Consider the following 25878-nt stretch of genomic DNA (forward strand, 5'->3'; position numbering starts at 1 on the left):
AGAGATAAGAAGCAGAGTAAATGAAGAGAATAATAGAGAAAACAGCAATGAGGGTTGTGCATCTCCACCCAAGCATCCAACACACCTGGCCCAACTTTCTGTCTGTCTATCCTGTGTCCTTTCTGAATCTCCAGTTGCCGCCCAGTTAGGCCCAGTTAGGTTCAGTAGTAACAGGAGCGAGAAAAAGCTCACTCCGAGGCAGACATCTAACTACAGACATTATTTGGAACTGGAGTCCAGGCTGGATAGAGCAGGGCCAATGGAGTCAAGGCCATCCCAGCCCCAGGGGCTTTCCTATTCTCAGCTGTAGCCCTGAGGTAGGTGTGAGGAAGCCAGAGACATGAGGGTAGAGGAAGAACCTCCACAGGTGCAGGGATTCACTAGCTCAAGGAACAGTGTCAGGCTCCTACAGCTACGTCCATCCTTTCCATGCCAGGCCGCCAACATTGGGGCTGGGCGGGGAGTAGGGGAGCAGACAGAAAGAAGCAACACCAGCCAGACAGGGAGCAAGACAAAGATTCTTAGTAAAGGACATAGAAACACACAGAGAAAGGTAGAGCGAGAGGGGCAGAGAGGGAAAGAATGAGACACAGAGAGAGAGAGAAAGGGAGGGAGACAGAGAAGCTGAACTCAAGACCTCCAGCTCACTCATTTGCTTCCTGGGAGCAGTCAGGAGTCAGGTACAGGTCAAGAAGTGAGAAGAGCAAGGACAGAGCTAAGGATGAAAGAAAAGGGATCAAGCAGTAATGTCATGAGAACCAACACCTGCAGTCACTGTGTGTTTAGCACTCACCTAGATGCCACAGGAAATAGGGCAGCTCAGGCCCCTGTCCTTGCTAAGTCTCACCTAGTTGGGAGACCCATCCTCGCATCTGAGAAAGATGGATGACAGGTAAGGAGGTGGGAAGACACATTGGCTATGGTTAGGAAGGCCTTGAATGCCAAGCTCAGGTGGCTGTGGGAGACCTGTTCACACTTGAGCAGGGAAGTGGGTGGTGGAAGCTGTGTTTAGGCATGCCTGCGTCACTTGGTGGCCAGATCTGAAGGGAACGGGGGAAAATTGAGGAAAAGGTGACAAGGACCCTCAGCCCCTCTGTGACACCCCTGTCTGGTACACATCATCTCCTTGACTTTGCTTATGCAGTGCCTTCCACCTGAGCACCCTCTCCTGCCACAACCCTTCTCCTGGCAAACCCCGATTGGGGTTCAAAGCTCTTCTCCACATGCCTGTAATCCCAGCACTCAGGAAGCTGAAGCTGAAGGATCACAAGTTCAAGTCCAGCCTGACCTGTGGAGGAGGCCTCCAAGCAGGGATAGGTGCCCCTCCTGTTCCTGTCTACCCACAAGCCCAAGGAAATCTCCCTGGGCTGGGCTAAGTCAAGTCCTGTTTTGACCCTAACCAGAAAACACAATCTGGCTCCATGGACGTCTTTGCCTTACCACACCCAGAATTTGCCTGTCCCTGGCAGGGTGCCCCACCAGCTGTGCGCCTGAGTGTCCAAACCCAGAAGAGAGGAGTGCACTGGGAACGGAGAGAGTGATGGGGGGGGGCAGCTGCCAATTTGCCTAGAGGTGCTTGGACACAAAGCAGTGACACACTCCCCGGGGAGGAGGGAGTGACACTGGGCACTGAGGACAATTGCCTGGTCAGAGTGCCTGCCTCTGTCTTAAGCCCCGGCTTGGATCCCAGAGGCTGGGCTGAGACTGAACCGCAGTCTCCTCCTTGTCCCCTCCGGCCTTTGGAAGAGGAGAGAGAGGCTCCTGGGTGCCTCCGCCCGGTGGCTGCCCCACCCCGTGGCAGCCATGGACAGATTTCGCATGTTCTTCCAGCACTTCCAGTCCAGCTCGGAGTCAGTGATGAACGGCATCTGCCTGCTGCTGGCCGCGGTCACTGTCAAGCTGTACTCCTCCTTCGACTTCAACTGCCCCTGCCTGGCGCGCTACAACGCGCTCTACGGCCTGGGCCTGCTGCTCACGCCCCCGCTCGCCCTCTTCCTCTGCGGCCTCCTCCTCAACCGGCAGTCCGTGGTGATGGTGGAGGAGTGGCGTCGGCCCGTGGGGCGCCGGAAGAAGGACCTGGGCATCATCAGGTGCGGCCCCATGCCTGACGGTAACCCACGGGCACTATCGGGTGTGCCCACTCCTTCCCCAGCTCTTTGCCAGTTTCCATCTGGAAACGTGTATTTTTATATTTATTTTTGGTGGTACTGAGGTTGGAATGCAGGGCCTCACTCTACCACTTGAGCCACATCTCCAGCCTTTTTTGCTTTAGGTTATTTTCCAGATAGGGTCTCACTTTTTTGCCCAGGCTGGCCTCAGACCCTGTATCCGTCTACCCATGACTCCCACATAGCTGGGATTACAGGCACTCAGTACACTGCCACATCCAGCTTGTTTGTTGAGATGGGCATGGATCTCCTTAACTTGTCCAGACTGGCCTTGATCTGCCATCCTCCTTATCTCTGCCTCTGGAGTAGCTAGGATTACAGCCAAGAGCCACGGTTCCCAGCCATATTTTTTGTTCCTATCATTTGTCACCTTGCATGGCCAATGCTGTAAACATATGAATGATAGAGTTCCCAAGAATTACCCAAGACACATCTGTCACACTAGCCATGGATTGTAACGTGCCACATGCATGAAAAACCCATTGACTACATAGCGGTTTTTCACCTGTAGTGAAAAGCAATGGTTTCCTTAAAGGCTGCATTCTCTCTCTTCCTCTTTCTCTCTCATTTTGCAGTACTGAGGATTGAACTCAGGGCCTCACACTTGCTACCCAAGTGCTCTCCCACTGAGTCACACCTTCAGTCCTTTTGTTTGGTAATTTTTTTTTTTTTTTTTTGGTGGTACTGAGGTTTGAACTTAGGACTTCATGCTGGCAAAGCAGGTGCTGTACCACTTGAGTCACACCTCTAGTCCATTTTGCTCTGGTTATTTCAGAGATGGGGGAATCTCAAGAACTGTTTGCCCAGGCTGGCCTCAAAATGTGATCCTCCCAGTCTCAGACTCCCAAGTAACTAGGATTACAGGTGCCCAGCTGGTAATTTGTTTTTTGAGATAAGATTTTGATAACTTTGCCCAGGCTGGTCTCAAACTCATGATCCTCCTTCATCCTGTGCATCCCTTCTCTTGTAAAGTCCTTAAGACAAGAACCTTGCCCATTGCACACCTGTGTCCTCAGGTACTGGCACATGGATGGTGCCTATATCAAACTCAGCTGATGGAGTTCACAATTCGGAATGCTCCCGGCCAACCTTGTACTCCGAGCCAAGCTCCGTGCTGTCAGGTGCTTTGCGAGCACACCTGTCTAAATGCTTCCTCAGCCCTGAGTCTGCTCCTTTATCAGACTCTTTTTTTTTTTTTTTGGTGGTAGTTCAGTGGTAGTTCTGGGGTTTGAATTCAGGGTCTCTCACTTGCTAGACAAGTACTCTACCACTTGAACCATGCCTCCAGCCTTGTCAAGCCCATCTGTAGGGATGAGGAACCCAAAGCACAGAGAAGTTAAGTAACTTGGGCAAGCACTCACGGCTATACTAGTAGTGATCAGATTCCAGCTCAGGCTGACTCCACAGCTCAATTCCAGCTGCTCTGTGTGACCACTCCTTCCTCCACCCCCAGGTACATGTGCTCCTCTGTGCTGCAGAGAGCAATGGCTGCACCCCTGGTCTGGATCCTGCTGGCCCTCCTTGATGGGAAGTGCTTTGTGTGTGCGTTCAGCAACTCTGTGGACCCCGAGAAGTTTCTGGACTTTGCCAACATGACCCCCAGCCAGGTACAGCTCTTTCTGGCCAAGGTGCCCTGCAAGGAGGATGAGCTGGTCAGGGATAGCCCTGCCCGAAAAGCCGTGTCTCGCTACCTGCGGTGCCTGTCACAGGTAATTGGGGTCCTGCCCAAAGAAAGATATCCTGCATCGGTTTGGAGTTTGGGCTGGAGTCCACATGATTTCCTGAGGACTCTCCTCACTGCTGGAGACATAGTCAAAGAGCAGGAGGTATGGGGGACCAGAGCAAGATCAGGACAGAGTGAGTTCTTGGAATGTGAGCGTTGGGGTCCCCAGGACAGGCACCAGATACCCTTACCCTCCCAGAAGTCAGCCAGGCCCAGCCCCAGGAAAGTGCTACAGATGTACTGCTGTGCCTTGCTCCCCACCTCACACACACAATCTTCCCACTGGTCACAAATAATGCTAATTACCATTGTGAGCATTTTGTCAGGCATTGTGTACGCATCAGCTCATTTAATGCTCAGAACAACCAATGGCTCCAATCCAATGACTGGATGCAGTCATTATCTGTTCTGTTTTTCAGATGAGGAGACTGAGGCTCTGAGAGTTTTTAGTTCACAAGGCCAATGAATGTCACATAGCTTGTAAGAGAGTTGGGGCAGGGATGTGAACACACGTGTCATTACTCCTTTAAACCTCCTCCATACAATGCAGGTACTCCCCATATGCACGACTCTCTACCCGCCAACCATTATCCTGGGGAGCAAACACAGCCCCAACCCCATTCGGACTCCTAATTCCATCACCACCTTTCCCAGAGCCCCATGCTGGGCCATATCTACCACAGAGCATTATGGGAACCCATCATACACGAATACTACAAGGACTACAGGTCATAAAGACACAACCCTGGCCTTTGGTGGGGGAAGGTAGACAGGCTCATGGCAAATGCATGCCCACAGTTTGAGAGAGGACCAGCTCTCAGGATGCATTTGATTCTAGTTCAGACTGTGACCTTGGTCATGGCACTGCCCCTCTGGGCCTCAGGTTCCCTTGCAAAATAAAAGGGGGCAGAGGGTTGTTCTCCTCCTACACAAGATCTGTCTCTGCACACTTCAGTGCTCAAGGCACCCCCAAGTTTAGTAGAAAGAGCATGGAGTTTACCATCAGACCAGGTTTGAATCCCGACTCAGCCATAAGTTATCAGTCATGTCAAGTTTAGCAAGTTGTTTGGTTTTCTGCTCCTCCTGTATAAAATACTCATCTTGTTTTCATGTGACCAAATGAGAAAGCTTTGTAATTGATGGGAGTCATATCTACAAATGACAAGGATTCCCCTGTCTCTGTTTAGCAGAGTGACTTCTCTGCTCCAGGTCAGATGGGCGCTCCAGGCCTTCAGCTGAGTCTGGAAGAGACTGTAGCTTCAGAAGGGAGAAGGGAGAGGAGTCGGCCTGGAACACTAGTCTCCTATTCCTAGCACAGTGGCTCCACACAATATACCATGGATGGAAGCATAGATGCCAGGATGGATGAGTAACATACATGAGCATGGGCAGAGGACTGGATAAAAAGATGGGAGGATGGTTGCTGGAAGGCTAGGTGGGTGGCAATAGAAGGAAGGAGAAGGGAATGGAAGCATGAATGGATGGAAGCAAAGGTGGACGGCTAAGAGGATGTGTGATAGATAAGAGGATGGCTGTATTGGAAGCTGATGGACATATAGATAGAGGAGATGATGGATGATGGGATGGATGGGCGAACAGATAGATGAATGAATGCAACATGGAAGAATGAATGGAGGAGGATGGTTGGGAGGATGGATGTCTGAATGGGAAGATGGATGGATCTGATGAAGGAGGGAGGGAGAAGTAAAGGGAGGAACTTTGGAGCACCTTTGCCACACTGTCCAGCACCTGCCCAAGCCCTCACTTCCTGCATCCTTACCCACCAGGCCAGCGGCTGGAGTATCACCCTGCTGCTGATCGTGGTGGCCTTTCTGGCCCGCTGCCTGAGGCCCTGCTTCGACCAGACAGTCTTCCTGCGGCGCAGATACTGGAGCAACTATGTGGACCTGGAGCAGAAGCTCTTCGACGAGACGTGCTGTGAGCATGCGCGGGACTTCGCGCACCGCTGCGTGCTGCACTTCTTCGCCAGCATGCAGGGCGAGCTGCGGGCTCGGGGGCTGCGTCGGGACCCGCTGGAGGGGAGCCTGGAGACCCCGGAGCCCCTGGGGCCCCCAGAAGACCAGGACTACGGAAGCAGGAAGGCCCACTTGCGCGCAGTGTGCAGCCGAGAGCAGGTGGATCACCTCCTGAGCACCTGGTACTCCAGCAAGCCTCCTCTTGACCTTGCAGCATCTCCTGGGCTCGGGAGGACTGGCCTCAGCCACCGTGCCCACATGGTGACTCCTGGCACCAGGCTGTCCCAGCACACCGATGTGTAGAGACCCTACCAGGCTTGAGTAACAGCAGTGTTCCCATGTGAAATGCCCATGGCCTAGGGCCCAGCCTGCCCTTGTTGGCCTCCTTCCAAATAGCTCATAGCTGCCTAGTTTCTAGGTGTGACCTCTTATGGGGACACTCTGCAAGTGTAGACTGATCCAGTGCATCCAGTGCTGGAATCTCTTTTTTTTTTTTTTCCTGTACTGGTGTTTGAACTCAGGATTGAAACACTTTGAGCCACTCCACCAGCCCTTTCTTGTAATTTTTTTTTTTTTTTTTGAGATAGGTTCTCATGAAACTATTTGCTGGGGCTGGCTTTGAACTGTGATCCTCCTGATCTCTGCCTCTCTCTGAGGACCTAGGATTACAGATGTGAACCACCAGTACTCAACTCGGAATCTCATTTCTAACAAGCTCCCTGGATTACCCAGGGTGCTTCTGGTCCCTAGACCAAATTTTGAAGAGCAGGAGTCTGAATAGATCTGTCATGGGTTCTGGGTCTTAGATATCAATTTGAAATAATAAAAATAATCCTACCAGCTGTGCTTCTGTGGTGCCTTCAATGTGCCAGGTGTTGTTATAACTTCTCTACAGACATTAGTTCATTTAATCCTCATAATACCTAATAAAGCAGGTATGATTTTTAGCCCCAGTTTTTAGAAGAGAAAACTGAGACATAAAGGAGCTAGGTTGCCCAAGGTCACCCATAAGAGCCAGGACTGGATCCCAGGAGGTCTGGCTCTGAAGTTTGCTCTGAGCTACCACCTAAGGTGCCCTGCCCTCTAGATACTTTTCTGCTCAATGCCCTTATGGGTTTCCTGCAGTGTCTACCAAGGTTCTCACAGTAAGTTCTAGCAAGTTCTCCTTGTTCTGAGAGCCCTTGCTGACCACTCCAGATGAATGCTTTATGTTTTCCTGTTGAATGTGCTTTTCCATGGCTAGCTGAGTGGCTCAAGCAGAATGTGCTTTTCCTGTGTCTGAAGGTCAAGGGAGCTCACCACCTTCCCAGTTCCCACCAGGTCTACTTCTAGCCAGCCAAGGCCGAATCTGGCCCATCCTCCTTCAAGTGCAGCCCTTTTCTCAGCCTAGCCTTCAGCTGTCCTCCAGCTGGCAGGGCCTCCTCCCTTGCCTGTCCATGGCCACTATCCCTACTGTCAGCAGCCTGACGCCTCCTCCCTCCCCCATAATCCCATTCCCACTCCTTCCCCAGTCATTCTCAGGGTGTCTGCCTGCCACTCTCAGTGAGAAGTTGATACACTGGTGAGGGTTTCCCCAGGGCTAGGTAGGGGCGTGGGGGAAAACCCCGTGAAAGACCAGTGTTAGATCTGCTGAAAAAGCCACCACTCTGTCTGGAAGCTCAAACAGGAAAAGTTGGGAAGATCTAGCCTTTGAGCACCTCTGGGCCTCTGCGCCTTCCTGATGACTCACTCACTCACCACACACACACACACACACACACACACACACACACACACACACACACACACCATAGCATCTGGGCCTCTGCACCTTCCTGATGACTCACTCACTCACTCACCACACACACACACACACACACACACACACACACACACACCATAGCCTCCATCAGCACAGACAGAGGTTGCACACTTGCAGAGCTGGGGTCAGGCTTTTCTATTTCCTCAGGCCCCTGAATGACCCCTGGAGCCCAGTCCCCACCATCAGGCCATCTCTGCTCTCCTGGGCTCTTGCCAAGGGATCTTGTAAGACTAGAAAGTCCCTGCAGCTCAGCCTCCCCGACCTCCTGGCTGTGGTCAGGCCATGCAAATGTCTGCCATGGTGCTGAGACCAGGCAGAATTTAGGCAAATTGTTAGCAGAGATTGAGGAAGAGGGTGGAGAGAGACCTTGGGTGAGCTTCCAGACTGGAGAAAGGAGGCTGGGGACGCTGCTTTGGGCTCCAAGGAAACAGCATTCAAACTAGCAAAAAGCCACCAACTGTAATCAACACTCTTGCCTTTTGTTTTGTTTGTTTTTTGAGACAGGGTCTCACTATATAGCCTTGAACTCGAAATCCTCCTGCCCCAGCATCCTGAGTGCTGGAATTACAGATGTGTAGCATCATGTCCAGCCTTATACAGTACATAAAAAACACCTACTGCATAGGAAGCACTGTGCCAGGGAACAGGGAAGACAAGTCACAGATGATCTGCCCTCAAGGAGCTCACTAACTATTACAGGGTTGGGGATGGGTAGAAAAAGACTGCTACTCCAAAGCAAACAGTACAGTACCATAGAGGTCAGAGCTGCCATATGCCACGTGCCACAGGGCTTTTGCAGGGAGAATAAGGCCCCAAGCTGGGGATGAGGGAGGCCTCACAGTGGAGGTGAAATTTGAATTGGTCTTGGGGGTAGGGCAGGTTGTGATATGAAAAGTCAAATGAGGGGCAGTGCAACAGAAAATCAAGGGAGGATACAGCAAGAACAAAGGCATGGAGTCCAGTAGAGGGCCAGGCCTGTTGCATTTTCTCATTAAGCAGATTCTTAAAAAAGGTCTAGGGGACCAGGGAGCAAGACAGATGCTGTCCTATCTTACTGAAGCTTCCAGTCTGGAAGAAGAGACAGGAACATGACAGGTGAACTCACAACCAAATAGAAGGTGCTAGTCCAGCCTGGCAGAAGTAAAGGACATTGGCCAGAGGGCTGAGGAGTCCACCAAGAGATGCTCCCTGAACCCTGAACCCTGAACCCAGTAATGCATGCACACAGCAACACATTCTCTGAATCCTCCTCCCTCGGCAGCCTTCAAACACATCACCCACCCTCTTTGGGCCCTAGGTGATGTGGTTTCAGATTCCCAAACCTCTTCGCCTTAGTCCATCTATACTACCGCTTGCTCACATCCTTGCAAGAGTGAGATGCCTGGGGCTGGGCATAGTGGTGCATGCCAGCAATTCCAGCTACACAGCAGGAAGAGGTAGGAGGCTCACGGTCTGAGGCCTGCCCCAGAGCAAAAAGCACCAACTCCTATCTGAAAAACAAACGAAAGGACCTGGGTACAGTGGCTCCTGCCTGCTACTCAGGAGGTGGAGATTGAGAGGATCATGCAGCACAGGCAAACAGTTAGTGACACTATCTCAACTAATAAAAGCTGGGCTGGGCGTGGTGACACATGCCTGTCATCTCAACTATGCAGGAAGCCTAAATAGGAGAACCGTGGTTCAGGCAGGTCGAGGCATAAAAATCAGACCCTATTCAAAAAATACAGCAAAACGAGCTGGTGATATGGGTCAAGTGGTAAGCCCAAGGCCCCAAGTTCAAAACCCAGTCCTAGGGAAAAAAAAAAAAAGAATAAGCTGCCTGGAACCCTGGAGGCCACCCAACCTGAGAGTGAGGGACACAGGTAGCAGGCTCCCACCTGGCTCCTAAAGACCCTTCTCTCCAAGGAGAGCAGCTGTCTTGGAAGCCTCGCTCATCAGGACTGAGCTAAACTGAGGCCTCTCTAAAGAAGGGGCTGTTATACTGAGATTGCAAGGATGAACAGCAGTTTCTCAGGTGAAGGATATTCCAGGAATATACAAAGCATATGCAAAGGCTCTGGGGTAGGAAAGGGTTTGTCCGGCTTGGGGAGTTGAAATGAGGCTGGGAAGGTGAAGGATAGACTCTGAGGGGACAGTGCCCCACTGCCAGTTCTCACAGGGCCCCGTAGGCCCTATAAAGGATTATGGACTTCAGCCATTGAAGAGAACAAAGTATGCAGCAATTTAACCAAATGTTTGCTTTTAAAATACTATATTGGCTACAGCCTGGGAGTGGCTTGAGTGGACCACTGTGAACTGCAGAAGGCAGGCAGAACTGAGGGGCCTAGATGAGGAGGAGATGGAGGGAAGAGAAAAGTCAAGGCATTTAGGAGGTAAAATAGACTTTGGGGCTGGGGTACGGCTAAAGCAGTAGAGCACCTGTCCAGCAAGAACAAGGCCCTGAGTTCAAACCCCACTGCTACAAAAAGAAAGAAAGAAAGAAAGAGTCTAAGGAGGGTGTCCTGCTTAAAGTATACACCAAGACACTGCATTAGTCAGACTAGGCTCAGAACGTATAAATAAAGTGCACTAAAAATAAGCCCAAAATGTCAGTGACTTAACAAAGTTATGTCTCATTCAAAGACTGAGGTCGACACAAGGGGAGGAGGTTGGGGGGTGGGTGCCCAGCTGAGAGATGCCCCCTCCCCAGCTTGTGGGGCCACCATCGAGACACATGGTATTCCCCAGAAGCAGGGCCTGGGACAAGAAGTGAGGACAAGAAGCTTACGTGACAGCTGCTCCCAGGAAACCCTGGAAGGAGCAGATGGACCAAGAGAAGGAAGAAAGACAGCCAAGAACAGAGGCCCCATCATGACCACAGATACCGAGCCCAATCTCACAGGGAACCATGGGAACCATGCCTGAGTCAGCGCATCTCAGGAGGAAGGTGGGGTGTTTCCTCTCATCTCCCACTGGGCACTAACTCGGCCCCACCAGCCAGAATGACATCCAGCAGCCCTTAGGAGGTAGAGGGCATGCTGGGTAGTCACAGAGGCATAGGGACATGTAGCTTCCGGGCTCAGTATCACAGGGGAGAGAGAACAGAAAGGGGTGGGGGAGAGTTAGACCAGAAGTCAGTCACATGTCAGGTTGGGCTCTGTTAGTCACATGTCACGTGAACTCTGGCAAGCACTGCCCTTTGTCACAGCTGCGACCCAACGTGACTCCACAGCTCAGATAAGAATAGCTACACTCTCCTCAGGTAAAAATTACCCACCTGGGGCTAGGGTGGAGTCAGGGCAAAGCTCACATGGCCTGGATCCCAGCCCCAGCACCAAAAAAATCCTCACCTCGTACCTCTGATTACCCGGCCTCACTGAACCTGAGCTGCCTTGGTGGCCACACGCCATCCTTTGCTGCTGCCTCCTCCACTGCCAGGTGCTTGGGATGTGCCACCAGCTGCTGGATGGGTCAGTGCCACTTGAGCACCACTCATGCTCTCCTAGGCAAATGCAACATTTTACTAATGGTCTGACACACGTTCTCTCCAGGGGCCCCTTTTGCATGGCCCAGGCAGACTCAAAATGCAAGGCCAGAGCTCAGGTGTGAAGACAGTCATTATTACCACTCCAACATTAAAACCATCATCTACAGAGAACTTGTAGTGCCCCTGGCACTGCACTAAGCTCTTCCTCTTCCCCTCCATTGGCTCATGCAATCCTCACAAAACTCTGAAAGAGGGGAGGGAGTCTATGATTCTCCCCACTTCACAGATGAGAAGACTGAGGCACCCAGAGGTTACATTACTTACCCAAGGGACCTGGCTAGGATGTGACACAGTTGAGACTTGAACTCAAGAGAAAAACTTTGGTTGCTCAGTGAGACAGCGAGTGAATGGCAGGGCCTGGAAGTGGATCCATTGGGCAGGGAGGGGAGACAGGGTCCAGGAGGCAGCACAAATGAAGGGAAGGTGTGGGGAGCCAAGGCATCTCCATGTCCTACTATAACAAAATACCACCAGTTCTGCAGGCTGCACATCCAGGACAAGGGTGCCAGCAGCGTTGGGTTCTGGTGGGGGGCCCTCTTCCTAGTAACATGGGGGCGTCTGTCTCTCACTGTGTCCTCATATGGTTAGGGAGGGGACATGACAGCTCCCTACAGGCCCTTTTATCTTTTATCTTTGTTTTTTATGAGACAGGGTCTTGCTATGTACCCCCCAGCTAGCCTTGAACTCACAATCCTCCTGCATCTGCCTCCTGAGGGCCAGAATTACAAACACATGCCACTCAGGTTCTGGGGTCCCTTTTGTACAGGTACTAATTCCCTTTATGAGGGCTCCACCTTCATGACCGAACACCTCCTAAGGAACCCACTTCCAAGTACCATCACATTGGGGGTTAGGATTTCAATGTAGGAATTTGAGGGGAACAAAAACATTCAGCCCATAGCTTCCCAAGTAGCCTGTGTCCCTTCTGTGCCACTAACAGTGAGGCTATGTTGACCTCAGCTGGCACCCATGAGGTCTCCTCCCCGACCCCCGCCCTCTGGGGAACCTGCCCACCCCTGCATCTTCAATCCAGTGCCTGGAGATGGTGATAACAGCAGCTTGACGCCAGGCGAGCTAAGGGGATGGGAGACATCAGTACGGAACCTAGAGAAGACAAAGCCAGGCCACTACATTTTCTTCATCTTACAGAATTATGATAAGAAAATGAAATGCAGGGTATTAGGAAAGATAGTAAATACTGAATTTGTATAAAACATCCAAATGAAATCTCCTCAATGTCTCAAAAGGAGAAACTTGAGGTTGCTTTAATGAGCATAATTTTTCTCTTTTTTTGGCAGGACTGGGGTTTGAACTCAGGACCTCATGCTTACTAGAAAGGCACTCCTACCACTTGAACCATGCCCCTAACCTTTTTCTTTTGTTTTTTTGAGATTGGGCCTTGCTATGTGGCAAGATTGGCCTTGAACTCAGGATCCTCCTGCCTCAGCCTCCCAAGTGCTAGGATTACAGGTGTGTACTACCACACTTGGCTTGAGCACAACTTTTTAATATCAGACTTTTTTTTTTTTCATGACTTTTCAGAGCATGACTATAGTCTTGCTATATAGCCTAGATTGGCCTCAAACTCAGTCTCCAACTGCTAGGATTACAGGCGTGTACTGCCATGCCTGGCTGACCACATGCAATTTTTGTTTAATGATGATTGCTTCAAATGGTTGATAAATACCACCCCACCAAAAAACTTGGGAGACAAATTTTAACTAATTTTTATAACTATTTAAAGATTTACAACAGTTCAAATGATACTTAGACTCTAATACTTCCTTTACATTCAGTGACAACTGTAACCAAAATTCTTGACATGACAATGATGAATTTACAATCCAATGAAACCCTACAGCAATAATGTTTAAATAACATAGCAGTTAGAATTTGCAGGGTGTGCATACTTGGTAGAGTAGGCACCTTTCAGCCAGCTTGAATGTCACTAAGAGGCACATTGCTTTGAACAGGGAACCATGTCCAATATAGGCACATAACACAGAGATTCCAGGTGGCCTCCTGAAATCAACCCTCCTGGTTTCCTGAGCCAATCCAGATCTACCCTACCCCTACCTACCACACCTGGGGCTCTGCGCAAGCCCTAGCAGCACTCAGACCCCTGTAGGTCATGCCTATCTACACGGTGGTAGATGTCCAGGGATGGTTGCCTCCTTTGCCTGGTCTCCCTCATCTTGCTCCCTCATCTGTGGGTGTCCCCCAGACAAGCCCCTGTCAAGGGTCCCCAGGGAGCCACAAGCCTAGGGATTCTAGTTGTCCCAGGGTCAGCCTGATGTCTGAGAGGAGGGCTATTCTTCCTCACCTGTGTCCTATTTGTGACACACTAGCGTTCCCACCTGAAACAGTAGAACTAGAGGACTTGATTCAGCAGGAAGAAGTCAAAAAACCACTTCCCCCACCCTCCTCAGTCCTTCACTCCCACCCTGTAAGAGGGCTGGCCCTGGTTCAAATCCTACTCCTCTACCCACGTGGCCTCTAGCTAGTATCAACCTCGATGAGCCTCAGTCCCCACCTCTGTAAAATGGGGACACCAATACCGACACCACAGGATTGTATGTGGTTACACAATGTGTGAAGTGCCTGGCACAGAGCTCCACACAGGAGAAGCCTGGGTCAGTGCAGAAACAAAGACCACTGATGTGGTTACACGCACACCTACATACACAGACACAAGCCCCAACAAGCTCAACAAGGACACAAACATGGGTATGCACAGAGCTGTGGACCCCATGGAGACGCCCTGTCTGGGTTCTGCCTCAGCTCCACCCTACTCCCATGCCCCAGACAGGAATCATCCAGTTGGAGCCAGATCTGACCTGCTCTTCTGGGTGAGTTACTGGCTTCAAAGGGGGCCCTTCAAATGGGTCCCCTTTGATGAGTGGATGAGGGGGCCTGGCATGGGCCTGCAGACATTCTGGAGGCCCCAGCTCCAGGCATGAAGTCCTATCTCTCCATCCCTTTACTTTTTGATCTGGGGAAACAGAAGTAAGAAATGGAGCCAGGAAAGGGTTTGTTGTCCACAACTCACAAACACACAGGCGTCAGGCAGGACACTAAGACACTTGCATGACACTCATGGGCCACCATTCCTGCCCAGGCAACCCTGCCCAACCAAGTCCCACATCTCCACCACCTCAGCCACTGCCTCTGGGACCGCCACTGTGTCTCCACCTCATCATACCACCATTGTGTGAACTGACAGGAGCCCCTGTGGGGCCCTAACGCAGTGTGAAGGAAAAAAAAACCCATAGAGGAGCACAAGGAGGTGACATGGTGCCCAGGAGCCCAGAGGCCTCTGCAACTCTCCAACTCTAGCCCCGCCGGAGACACCATCTCTCTTCATCCTGTGCCCAAGCCTGTCCTCTCCCCCTCCCTCCCACACCTACAGAGAGCTGGTCCCTATTGGGCGGGCCTTGTGGCTTCCTAATGCAGAGGCAGCTGGTGGGGGGGAAGAGGAAGGGAGTGGCACAGCTCTCACTGCACCCACAGGATTGGTCAAGCTGTGTCCTCTCGGCCACCATCTGACTAGAAGATTCTTCAAAGCGCCAATGACCCCAGTCACTGCCCGAGCTCTGCTGGTCCAGCCAGGTGAGCCAAGTCACGAGGTGGGTTCCCAGTGGGCAGGGTGGGCTGCAGGAGCCATCTGGGAGGCAGTGGTGAGGTGACAAGAGGCCACAGGGCCCCGCAGGGGGGGCAGGGGGACACGATGGACAAATTCCGGATGATATTCCAGTTCCTGCAGTCCAACCAGGAGTCCTTCATGAACGGTTTCTGTGGTATCATGGCGCTGGCCAGTGCCCAGATGTACTCAGCTTTCGACTTCAACTGCCCCTGCCTGCCGGGCTACAACGCAGCCTACAGCACGGGCATCCTGCTGGCGCCTCCCCTGGTCCTCTTCCTGCTCGGCCTGGTCATGAACAACAACGTGTCCATGCTGGCTGAGGAGTGGAAGCGACCCCAGGGCCGCCGCGCCAAGGACCCGGCTGTGCTCCGTTACATGTTCTGCTCCATGGCCCAGCGCGCCCTCATCGCGCCCGCCGTCTGGGTTGCTGTCACCCTGCTGGATGGCAAGTGCTTCCTCTGTGCCTTCTGCACAGCTGTGCCTGTGGCCACGCTGGGCAATGGCAGCCTAGTGCTTGGCCTGCCACCTCCAGAGCTCTCTCGTCTGCTGGCCCGGGTGCCCTGCCCTGAGATCTACGATGGGGACTGGCTGCTGGCTAGAGAGGTGGCTGTGCGCTACCTGCGCTGCATCTCCCAGGTGAGGGGCCGGGTCTCCTCACAGACCAGGGTCCATCCGGGAAGGCCCTGTCCCACCCTCTCCACCTTTCAGTCCAGAGGGCCAGTCCTTTGTCCTGAGGGCCCCAGAGAGGAACCAAGAGCTCAGATGACCCCACCTCCTCCACCCTGAGCTCCGAGCTTAGAAGCTGGGGAATTTGCATCCTTTTCCTCTCCCAGGCCTAGGCAGTGGTAAGGCTGGTGGGTGGCTTGGCCATTTGGCTATATTTCCCTGGCAAATGCCTCCAGCTGGTACCTTCTTGCTCGGGAGTAGGAGCTGAGGGTCTGGATGACTTGGAAAGAGAGTACATGGTGATGGTTGTGACTTAAAGGACCACCCAAGCATCATGACTTCAGCAGTGAACCAAGCACTATTGAGGAGAGGGACAGGAAGCTGGGCCTGCCCTGCAAGGGCTGGAGAGACATGCGCACTGTGCTCTGGACAGTGTGGACCCCTTAGCTCCCCTCTCAAGCTGTGGCCTTTCCTCTCTCCTGCAAGGCCTCCATCACCATCCAGATGCCCCTTGTGAGTCCTGCACTGTGAGTATCCAAGCCCAGCTCTGCTTCCCTCCCAGGCTTGCACCTCCTCTCCTGCGGACCCTTGTCTCATCACTCCAGATGGGACACCTCAGGGCCTTGGGCAGGTGTCCCTCCACTTGAACTTTGGGGCCAAAAGGGCCCCCAGAAGGCACAGGCAGCCTGACCCATAGACATGTTTCATTTGGCCTGCAAAGATAGATTCCGAAGTCAAGTTTAAAAAGAACTGACTTTATCTTAAAACCAGCAACTTTCAAATAAAAATTAGATTTCCAGCTTCATTTGAAACATCAGAAGATCCAGCCCCTCTGGGTCCACATTTGCTTGGTAAGCAGCAAGGGGTACCCCAAGCCGAGCACACGCTCTGCAGCTCCCCACCAAGGCCCCTGATAGGTGTTGCATTAGTCCCTGCCAAATGTTTCTCTGTGCAGCTGGGGGCCTGACACGAAACAGGGGGCATCCTGCCCCGTGCCCTATGATGGGTTACTGACAGGTAACCAGGGCTTTTCAGCAAAGCTTGAGCACTGCCTAGTTTGTCTAGGACCACTTGAGGGCCCAGATCAGACTCCAGTAGAGGAGGTGCTCATTTGGGGACAGTGTCAGTGCCAGAGCCAAACGAGAGGCCCAAATCTCAGAGGTTTAGGAAGGGCTCCTAGGCCTGAGGAAGTGAAGGCAGGCTTCCTGAAGGAAGAGGCATGGCCCCTGAGGGCCCGCTGCCATCATAATGGCTAACAGTGAGCACTCTGTACCAAGCACTGTGTTATGCTTATCGCTTCATTTAGTTTCCCCAAGAACCCTATGAGACAGATCTATCACTAGTCCATTTTATAGATGGGGAAATGGAGGCCAGGAGGTAAAGTTGCCCCCCCTCCGAGAAGTCCCTAGTGAGTGTTTTGGGGGTTTGGACAGGCTTAGAGGCAGGGGGCCAGTGCCTGCTGACACGCTCCTCTCTCTGCAGGCACTGGGCTGGTCCTTTGTGCTGCTGACCACGCTGCTGGCATTCGTGGTGCGTTCCGTGAGGCCCTGCTTCACGCAGGCTGCCTTCCTCAAGAGTAAGTACTGGTCCCACTACATCGACATCGAGCGTAAGCTCTTTGACGAGACGTGCACGGAACACGCCAAGGCCTTCGCCAAGGTCTGCATCCAGCAGTTCTTCGAAGCCATGAACCATGACTTGGAGCTAGGGCACGCCCACGGGGTGCTGGCCACAGCCAACACTGCCTCGGCTGCCCACAGCCCCTCTGATGGTGCCGAGGAGGAGAGGGGAAAATTGCATGGCATCACCGATCAAGGCACCATGAACAGGCTGCTCACGAGCTGGCACAAATGCAAACCACCACTGAGGCTGGGCCAGGAGGAGCCACTGATGGGCAATGGCTGGGCTGGGGGTGGGCCCCGGCCTCCACGCAAGGAGGTGGCCACCTATTTCAGCAAAGTGTGAGCGATGGCCTGTTAAAGAGGCAAGAATAGGGATCTGAGCCCACCACTCTCAGCTCCTTAGACCAGACAGAGGATGAAGGCTTTAGGTGCTGGGCATTTGGTCCTGGGGCAGAGCCTCACGACCATGTGAAAAAGGAAATTTGGAGCTGAGAGAAGGGACCCGTACTCCTCCAGCTGGGACATTGTCCTGGGTGGCCATGAGGCAGGAGGCAGTATTGCTCAGAAGTGTCCAGCCCTGCCCCTGGAGGCCAGGAACAGATGGTTTGCACCGCCCCTCCCCTCCCAGGCCTCTCCTAGAGCTGCCGCTGTCACTCCTGACTCACTGACCCCTTTCACAGGCCTCACAGGCTGGCCTGCCCCAGTCTCCCCTCTTACCCAGGACTTTTGAGGATCTCCCTTATACCCAGGCTGCAGGAACAGGAGGGCTTCCGGGCCTCTCATAATCTTGGTCAGAGTCTTCTGGGGGAGGCTGAGTGGGCCAAGTGTCATAAGGACATGACTCGGGGCCTCGGCCGGGATGACACACATATGTGATATCATGCCGAGAGCTAGGTCCAAGTGGAAAAAGCCAAGGTGTGTGGTCAAGGAGGTCACTAGGTAATTGTCAAGGTGAACTCCATATCTGCTTTGCATCCAACATAAAAAGGCCTCCCATAAGGGGTCCTTGGGGACCACACTACCCCCTCATGGCCAGATCTCAGGAGGAAATCAGACCATGCACAAGATGGGAGCTGACGTCTCCCATTTTCTCACAGACCCCATGCCCTGGGAAAGGGACACTACCTGCTAAGCTGCTCTGAGGTGGGAATGAGGTGGGAAGGGGGCAGCCTAGAGCCAAAACAGTTCAGACTGAAGAGTGGGACAGCACTGGGTCAAATGCTGCCACTTACAAAGTGGGTCCCTGGTCCCAGGTGCTTTATTTTTCTGTGCCTCAGTTTCTTCATTTGTACAATGAGGATAAGAGCATCTACCTCACGGGTCATTGCATATAAAAGCACGTTACATGGTAGGCACATAGGACAGGCGAGATTATGGGTTTCTTCATTTCTGAACATGAGAGCCTCCCTCCTCCTTCCCAGGGGAAGGGACAGGAGACATAAGGAACAGAAATGTTCAGGCTACTATCTTTTCCAGGAGGAGGACACTAAAGTCCAGATAGGCTTCTTGCCCCACCCCTTATAGCTTTCAGTCCTAAGCCCTGCCCATCTCAGGACTCACTTTGGTCTTGGTCATGATTTCCATCCTCCCTCAGCCACCTTCCCTTTACTGTCACCTTCCCTTTCTGAGACCCAGTGTCCCCGCCCTTCTTTATATGAGAGGAGAGCAGATCCCTGTGGGCAGAAAGGGACTGGGAGGAGGGGCCGCCCAGGAAGGACGTGGAGCATCAGGTGAACACAGTTCAGCGGTGGCAGGCCTGGGCTTCTAGGGGGGAACAGGAAGCTGGGAGGTACCAAGAGGGACAAATGTGAAAGCAAGAGCAGAGCTTTGGTCAGTAGACCTGGGTTCAAACACCAGAGCCATGGACGCTAAGGCAAATCACTAACCTTGCATTGCACTTGTCTGTGAAGTGGTCCTGGAAAGACCCGCGTCTCAGGATTGCAGTGAGGAAGAAGGGAGCTGGCTCTCAGGAAAAGGTTTGGGATGTGTTTGGTGCATGGTGGGGTCTAAAACACACACACAAGCAAACAAACCAACGCTAGTCCCTTTCCCAGCTCAGCGAGAGGGAAAGTAACCCTCTCCAGTAACCACAGCCTTGCAGAGTTGACAGGGGCCTGGGACCATGTCCCCCAATCCTAGGCCATTAGGTAAACCCTCAGGACTCTCCTCTTCAGCATTTCTGACCCGTGACTCTCCAGCCTCGGAATGCACACTCCTACTGCTGGAGCTCACAGTCCACTTCTGGGGACAGGCTGGGCAGCTTCCTTCAGGAACCTGCCTCTGTGTGATTTCCACCCAGCAGTGCTTCTCTGCCAGCAGGGCCCCAGAGGATCCCTAAACTCCTAAACTCCTGGATTCAATCACCAGCTGTGAAGAAACAGGAAGTGGTACAGGGGAGCTAGCTGAACTGTGGGTGAACAGTGCTGGGGGATGGTTTGTTGAGTCAGTGTAGGATGCTCAGAGAAAAAAGAGCCAGAGTGGGCACGGGGCCTGACTTTTTGTATCCTATGAGGTCTGATGGCATCCTCCCCCTACTTTGCTCCTTCCAGCAGCTTCTGCCTGGTGTGGGGGGGTCAAGCATGGGGAGGGTAACCCTGGAACGCATGAGGGTCATCCCCAGGCAGCATCTCCCTGGAGGGCCCCACTGGACCGCAGTAGAGCACGGGGTAGTCGAGGCAGGGCTGAGGGTGGAGGGCCAGCATGAACGAGCCCCACCATCGGCGGGACAGGACGCAGCAGCTGCAAACAAGCTCTGCCACTTCCTCCCCTCTCGCGCCGCCTTCTCTGCCCGGAGCCAAAGGCTGTTTACCCATTCGCCGGCGCAGAAGTTCATCCCACTCTTTCCTTCTTTCTTTTCTGGAGTTAAATTTGTCTGTAGATGCTTGAAATTTGTCTGTACACACCTGGAGGTAAATTAGTCTGTAGACGTCTGCCCGGAGCCCTGTTGATCTCAATCGTCCGGTTGGCGAGCGGGAGGGAGCCAGCACCCGCGCGGGCTTCACTTCAGGCGCGGCTGGCGGCTGCCTGCGATGTCCTGGGGCCCACGCCTGCCCAGAGTCACCCCACCGAGAACCCAACCCTGAGGAGGTCAAGGCCACTGGTGCCTGCAGCCAGCCCCAGGTAAGGAGGGGCCCCTTCCTGGGCGTGCCAGGTGTCAGAGGAGCCTGGCCGGGCGGGTCCCAGGCGGTCCAGAGGGATTGATTGTTCGCGGAGGAGGCCTTAGCCATGACCCGCCACTTGGGGCAGGGCCAGTCCCAAGCGGCACGCAGGGAATGTCCCAGGGAGAGGCTCCTAGCTAGGGTCCCCCCTACACTCGGGGCAGGGTGGGTCCTGCCGCCTCCCCAGCTGCCTGTCTCCTGTCCTCCCCGATGCAGAAGGAGGTCCCACTCCCACTGGGAGTAGCTGGCGCCTGGCACACTAGTCTCAGAAGACGGTCTGATCCGTCCTTTTCTCATCACCCACCCTGTACCCCACTTTGGGTGAATTTATGAACCCAAAGCTCCCACAGGGAGCTAATTAGGTGCCTAGACACCAAGAAGGGGGTAGATGGGGATATGCCATTAGTGGACTTATCCCCAGTAACAAACAAAATGACTGTCCCTTTCCCATGTAGTTAAAACAGAGCCCCTGTGGGGGAGAATCAGGAGCACACAGGGCCACATGGCCCTGCCTGGGCCCATCTGGCAGCCTTAGCAGAGAGTGGGTGGAGAGGGGGTGGAGAGATGAGGCATAGAAGAACTAGCACAGGACCTCCCCATCTCTGTTCTCTGCTCATCTCCTCCTCCACACCCTTGCTTCACTTCTGGAGTTTTGGGTTTTATCCTTATGATTGGGAGGCCATGGAGCCACACCCTGACTGACTCTCAGGGTGTGTGGGTGGAGCCTGGGGAGAGTGTTGGGACTGAACTTTGCAGAAGCCTGAGGCCATGACCACTTCCTGGCAAGCTGCCAGCATTGCTGTAGCCCAGACCTACAGAGCAGCTTCTGGAAGGGCCGGTGGACACAGTGAACCTACCTTCCCCAAGGCTGTCGGTGGCTGGCAGGCAGAGCAGTTTCCAGGCTGGGGCTCTGGAGCAGGGCTGCTGGGAGGAGGAAAGAAAGAGAAGACATCATAGGGGCAAGGTCGGCAGGAGGTAGAGAAAATGAAAGAGAAACCTAGTTCCGACTCACCTTTGTCCACTTCCTAAGTCTCCTTAAATGGTGATCAAAAGTCCTGCTCAGAGCCAGGTGCCCCAGAGTCAGGCACTGGTAGCCTCCTAGCTAACTGGGTGTTGAAATCAGAATCTTGGCTTGAGGCCAGCCTAGTCAAATAGTTTGAGAGACATCCCATCTCCAAAATAACCAGAGCAAAATGGACTGGAGGCTTGGTTCAAGCAGTAGAGCGCCTACTTTGTAAGCATGAAACCCTGAATTCAAACCGAGTCCCATCAAAAAAAAAAAAAAAAAAACCTGCTTAGGCATCTCCATATATGGCCTCAAGCAGAGCACTTTTTCCTCTTCGGGCATTAGTTTTCTGATATTTGCAGCCAGAAGAATCATCCCCACTCTAAAGACTGGACAGGGTGAGAGAAATATTGGGCTCCACAATCCTGAGAGCAGGATCCAGAATGACCTATTCTCTTTCCATACATGAGGACAGTGGCCCAGAGGAAAAAAAATCTGAAGTGTGTTGGGACACTGAGGTCTCCAAATTAAAAGGTCTTGTGAACCGAGGGATGTCTTGTCCAGTCAGACTCACCACTAACCAGAGTCCCTCAACCCCCTCCTCCCAGTCCTTTATTCACCAGGACAGCTACTCCAGCTTGATACCCATGACATACCTTCAAAATAGTCCCTGGCTTCTCAGCACATTAGCACCACCTGGAACTCCAGAGAGGGGACATCCCATACCCCCAACACACAGGACCATACCTTAATCAGCCTGAGAAGACAGTGGTGGCAAAAAGACCTGATTTTGAATCTTAGCAATGCCACTTACATGTGATCTGGCCAGTGGCTCACTCGCTCACTCTTAGGAAGCTTCCATCTCCTCTGTGTACAAGGGGGATATAATCCTCAACGGGGGATCATGGGATGGGCCACAAGGAATGTAGTGCACCTGGCACATAGCAGGAATTTTGTGAACAATGGCTACCACCTTTCCCCTGGGCCCTAGGCTCCTTCCCATCTCACCAGCCTGGCCACATCCTCAACACCCATGTTTAGAGACAAACATTTATCAATCATCTGTGTTCTACAGGAAACACCAAAGCTACTACAGGTGATAAAATGGCACAACTGTGCTCTACCTTCGGGTGTCCTCCAGCCTGAACTCCTTCCTAGTCTCAGCAGGAATCATCAATCCCATTCCCTTCTGCCTCCTCTCCTGCACTTGGTCCTTACCTAGCCCACCTGTCACTATGGCAGCCCTGATCGCAGAGAACTTCCGCTTCCTGTCACTCTTCTTTAAGAGCAAGGATGTGATGATTTTCAATGGGCTGGTGGCACTGGGTACAGTGGGCAGCCAGGAACTGTTCTCTGTGGTGGCCTTCCATTGTCCCTGCTCGCCGGCCAGGAACTACCTATATGGGCTGACAGCTATTGGAGTGCCTGCCCTGGCACTCTTTCTCATTGGTGTCATGCTCAACAACCACACTTGGAATCTAGTCGCTGAATGCCAGTATCGGAGAGCCAAGAACTGCTCAGCTGCCCCCAACTTCCTCCTCCTGAGCTCCATCCTGGGTCGTGCAGCTGTGGCCCCCATCACCTGGTCTGTCATCTCCCTGCTGCGCGGGGAGGCCTACATCTGTGCTCTCAGTGAGTTTGTGGATCCCTCCTCGCTCACAGCTGGGGAAGAAGGCTTCCCACCAGACCATGCCACAGAGATCCTGGCCAGATTTCCTTGCGGGGAGGGCCCTGCCAACCTGTCAGGCTTCCGGGAGGAGGTCAGCCGCAGGCTCAAGTATGAGTCCCAGGTAAGGGACTGGGCAAAAGGCAGCTCTCCTTCCTCCCTCGTGGTGGCTGGTGGGAAGTATAGGGGTGGAGCAGTGTGAAAAGTTTGGCATCAGCATTGGCTCACAGATGGGTTAGTGTTTGATGGCACAAGGGTCAATTCCAGTTCCAAGTAAGAGGTTTTGTTCTGTGGATTGAACCTGAGGCCTCATGCCTGCTAAGAACAAGCTCTACCACTGAGCTCCACCCCTCACCCTAAGTGATAAACATTAAAGGAACTTTCTCCTGCCTCAGACTTAATCTTGATCCCAGCCACATATAAACTCTTTACCTTAACCCAACAGAATGAGCCCCTGCAGGCCACCTCAGAAACATTTGCTGTGGGCCTTGATAGTGAAGTATGACTGGTTCCAGAGATGAACACATTCCTGTTCCAAGAAGAGTCCAGGGCAGTACTGAGTCAGTACTGACATAAGGGGAGTTCCTTGTGGCTTGGGAAGAGGCAGTTACTACCCAAGCCTCACAGAAGCCTTCGAGACATTCTGGGGTGGAGGCTGGTCAGGAGAGATGGGACAAGAGTGGGCAGAAACAACAAATCTGAGCTGGAGGTGTTAACTTGGAGAAGCAGAGGGTGAGGGGGACAAGAAGAAATCTAAGTAGACAGAGTATCAGTGCTAGAGACAGCCCCAGAAATGCAAAATGGTAAACACAAAAATAGTAACCAAATACTCTCAGATTTCTCTGTACAGAAGCAAATGGGCAGAGATGGCATCAATGGTCCTTGCCCTAACAGGCTTCCATCCAAGCGCTTTAGACAAGCACGCGGGCGCTCTCAAAACAAGGCAGCCCGCGATGATATGAGGGAACCAGCCATGAGGGATTTAAGGAGACAAGGTTAATCCTAGAGGGGCCTTTGAAGACTGGAGGTAGCATCTCAGCCGAGCCTGGTTTGACCTGGGTATTTTTGTGTGTGTGATGCTGGGGATCAATAAATGAGCTGGGTTTTGATGGGAGGGGAACACCCTTGGGGTTTAAGACATTGTAACAGAAAATGCAGGGGGCACAGTCTAATAACAGAACACATGTGCCACCTTGGGGTATAAAGGAGAAGAGGAAGGGCTGCTGGCCCTGCTTCCCTTACAGAAGCAGAATGTATTCCTTCTTTCGCCGTTCCCCAGGATAAGCAGGGCCCAGGCAGCTCCCTGCCCCTCCTGAATCTTGCCTGTTCTCTGGCCAGCTCTTTGGGTGGCTGCTGATCGGTGTGGTGGCCATCCTGGTGTTCCTGACCAAGTGCCTCAAGCATTACTGCTCACCACTCAGCTACCGCCAGGAAGCCTACTGGGCACAGTACCGTACCAACGAGGACCAGCTGTTCCAGCGCACAGCAGAGGTGCACTCAAGGGTGCTTGCAGCCAACAATGTACGCCGCTTCTTTGGCTTTGTGGCACTCAACAAGGATGATGAGGAGCTGGTGGCCAAGTTCCCAGTAGAAGGCACACAGCCGCGGCCACAGTGGAATGCCATCACTGGTGTCTATTTGTACCGTGAGAACCAGGGCCTCCCACTCTACAGTCGCCTGCACAAGTGGGCCCAAGGTCTGGCAGGCAATGGAACAGCTCCTGACAATGTGGAGATGGCTCTGATTGCCTCCTAAGGAGTTGCTTGCTACCTTCTTTTCAAAAGACACTACTTTGTTCCCAACAGAACCCAGCTGCCTGCTCACATCAGCATCGAAAGAGGATCTTTCTTTTTTTAACCACAGGTTCTTGGGCACAAGCCAGGGGAACATAAAGTGGCCTGGGGTGTACAACATGGTCAGCTGACAGAACTCCCAGACCTGAAGAATCCCTTCTGTCCTGTGGCCACCAGCTACAACTTTGGGGAAAAGACTTCCAGGACTAATCCTAAATTAACTATGACGTGGATGATCTTCGGTGGGAATCTAAACTGAGACATCTTGGCTAACAGAGCTAAGTGACAGTGAAACTCACCAGTGGGCTCTTTGTATAGTACATTGCGCAGTTAATTTGTGTCTAATTGCATAGGGATATTCACCACTGGGATAACTGCCCTGCATTGCATACCTCTAGCTTATTTTATATATTTAAACTTTTGATAAAACTTTTCTTACTAAAAAGGACTAGCAAGGTGTCCATTTGATTGAAAGGGCATGGTGGTCATGCAGACCAGCTCAAATCCTATGTCCTGTGGAAGGTAAGGGAACAGGATTAAAATGGGCCACAGTGATGGCAGCAGCGGAGTACCAGATGTTTTGCACAGGGGAAGGCCAAAGGCTTGAGATCTCTGGGCAACTGGATCCAGTTGTCTGATATGACCTGGTCAGAGGGAGACTGGCCTTTCTAAGAGGAAAGCTTGGCTGAAAGTTTCAAAGTCAGAAGATCCTGCCCTTGGCAGGACAGAACCAGTCCTTGGAGCCCAGTGCTAACCTGTAAAACCTAGCCAGTTGTGGCTTCTCCCCACAGCCCCACCCCAGATACCTCCACCACCTCTAAAATTTTTGATGCTCAGTCTTGTCCCTGTCCTGCTTCCTGGCATACAACTCATTTCCCATGGAAAAACTCTCAGGATATTTAAGGCTCCGCCAGAGAAAACCTAATTCCCCCAGGATCTAGCTAAAAAAGAACTGGCTTCCACACCTAGTGGGGTCTGTGCTGACCTCCCAGAACAATGGGATACATCAGGCTTAGTGAGGTGAGGTTGCCCAGTGGTGGACCTGGGATGAGACATCATCAGGCAGTTTAAGCCAACACTTGTGGCTTTCCTTAGTAGTCAGGTTTTCTAATTTTTCCTTCTGGGCTCTG

The 25878-nt window shown here is 52.6% G+C and overlaps 3 protein-coding genes across 4 annotated transcripts; all 3 read left to right on the plus strand.

Annotated features, from left to right (window-relative positions):
* The first annotated feature begins 1408 nt into the window (after nucleotides 1–1408).
* On the plus strand, nucleotides 1409–6700 carry Calhm3 (calcium homeostasis modulator 3). Of its 2 annotated transcripts, none has more exons than XM_020180770.2 (3): nucleotides 1409–2090; nucleotides 3622–3877; nucleotides 5679–6700. In XM_020180770.2, the coding sequence occupies exons 1-3, from the start codon at nucleotides 1804–1806 to the stop codon at nucleotides 6168–6170; spliced, it is 1035 nt and encodes a 344-aa protein (XP_020036359.1). In that variant the 5' UTR covers nucleotides 1409–1803; the 3' UTR covers nucleotides 6171–6700. The 2 variants fall into 2 exon arrangements, with proteins under 2 accessions (XP_020036359.1, XP_073934011.1); XM_074077910.1 differs by having other exon boundaries at nucleotides 3622–3775.
* A 7969-nt stretch (nucleotides 6701–14669) lies between these two features.
* Nucleotides 14670–19185, plus strand: Calhm1 (calcium homeostasis modulator 1). The gene is made up of 2 exons (XM_020180775.2): nucleotides 14670–15473; nucleotides 16986–19185. The coding sequence occupies exons 1-2, from the start codon at nucleotides 14922–14924 to the stop codon at nucleotides 17466–17468; spliced, it is 1035 nt and encodes a 344-aa protein (XP_020036364.1). The 5' UTR covers nucleotides 14670–14921; the 3' UTR covers nucleotides 17469–19185.
* An 853-nt stretch (nucleotides 19186–20038) lies between these two features.
* On the plus strand, nucleotides 20039–25196 carry Calhm2 (calcium homeostasis modulator family member 2). Its single transcript, XM_020180778.2, has 3 exons — nucleotides 20039–20245; nucleotides 22365–23079; nucleotides 24294–25196. The coding sequence occupies exons 2-3, from the start codon at nucleotides 22525–22527 to the stop codon at nucleotides 24708–24710; spliced, it is 972 nt and encodes a 323-aa protein (XP_020036367.1). The 5' UTR covers nucleotides 20039–20245; nucleotides 22365–22524; the 3' UTR covers nucleotides 24711–25196.
* The last annotated feature ends 682 nt before the right edge of the window (nucleotides 25197–25878 follow it).

This window comes from Castor canadensis, chromosome 7 (assembly GCF_047511655.1).
Source record: "Castor canadensis chromosome 7, mCasCan1.hap1v2, whole genome shotgun sequence".
Lineage (NCBI taxonomy): Eukaryota > Metazoa > Chordata > Mammalia > Rodentia > Castoridae > Castor > Castor canadensis.

Coding starts and splice junctions, on each gene's coding strand:
- Calhm3 (XM_020180770.2), top strand. CDS start 1,804: ATGGACAGATTTCGCATGTTCTTCCAGCACTTCCAGTCCAGCTCGGAG. Junction 2,091..3,621: donor AAGGACCTGGGCATCATCAG/GTGCGGCCCCAT, acceptor CTCCACCCCCAG/GTACATGTGCTCCTCTGTGC. Junction 3,878..5,678: donor ACCTGCGGTGCCTGTCACAG/GTAATTGGGGTC, acceptor CTTACCCACCAG/GCCAGCGGCTGGAGTATCAC.
- Calhm1 (XM_020180775.2), top strand. CDS start 14,922: ATGGACAAATTCCGGATGATATTCCAGTTCCTGCAGTCCAACCAGGAG. Junction 15,474..16,985: donor ACCTGCGCTGCATCTCCCAG/GTGAGGGGCCGG, acceptor CTCTCTCTGCAG/GCACTGGGCTGGTCCTTTGT.
- Calhm2 (XM_020180778.2), top strand. CDS start 22,525: ATGGCAGCCCTGATCGCAGAGAACTTCCGCTTCCTGTCACTCTTCTTT. Junction 23,080..24,293: donor GGCTCAAGTATGAGTCCCAG/GTAAGGGACTGG, acceptor TTCTCTGGCCAG/CTCTTTGGGTGGCTGCTGAT.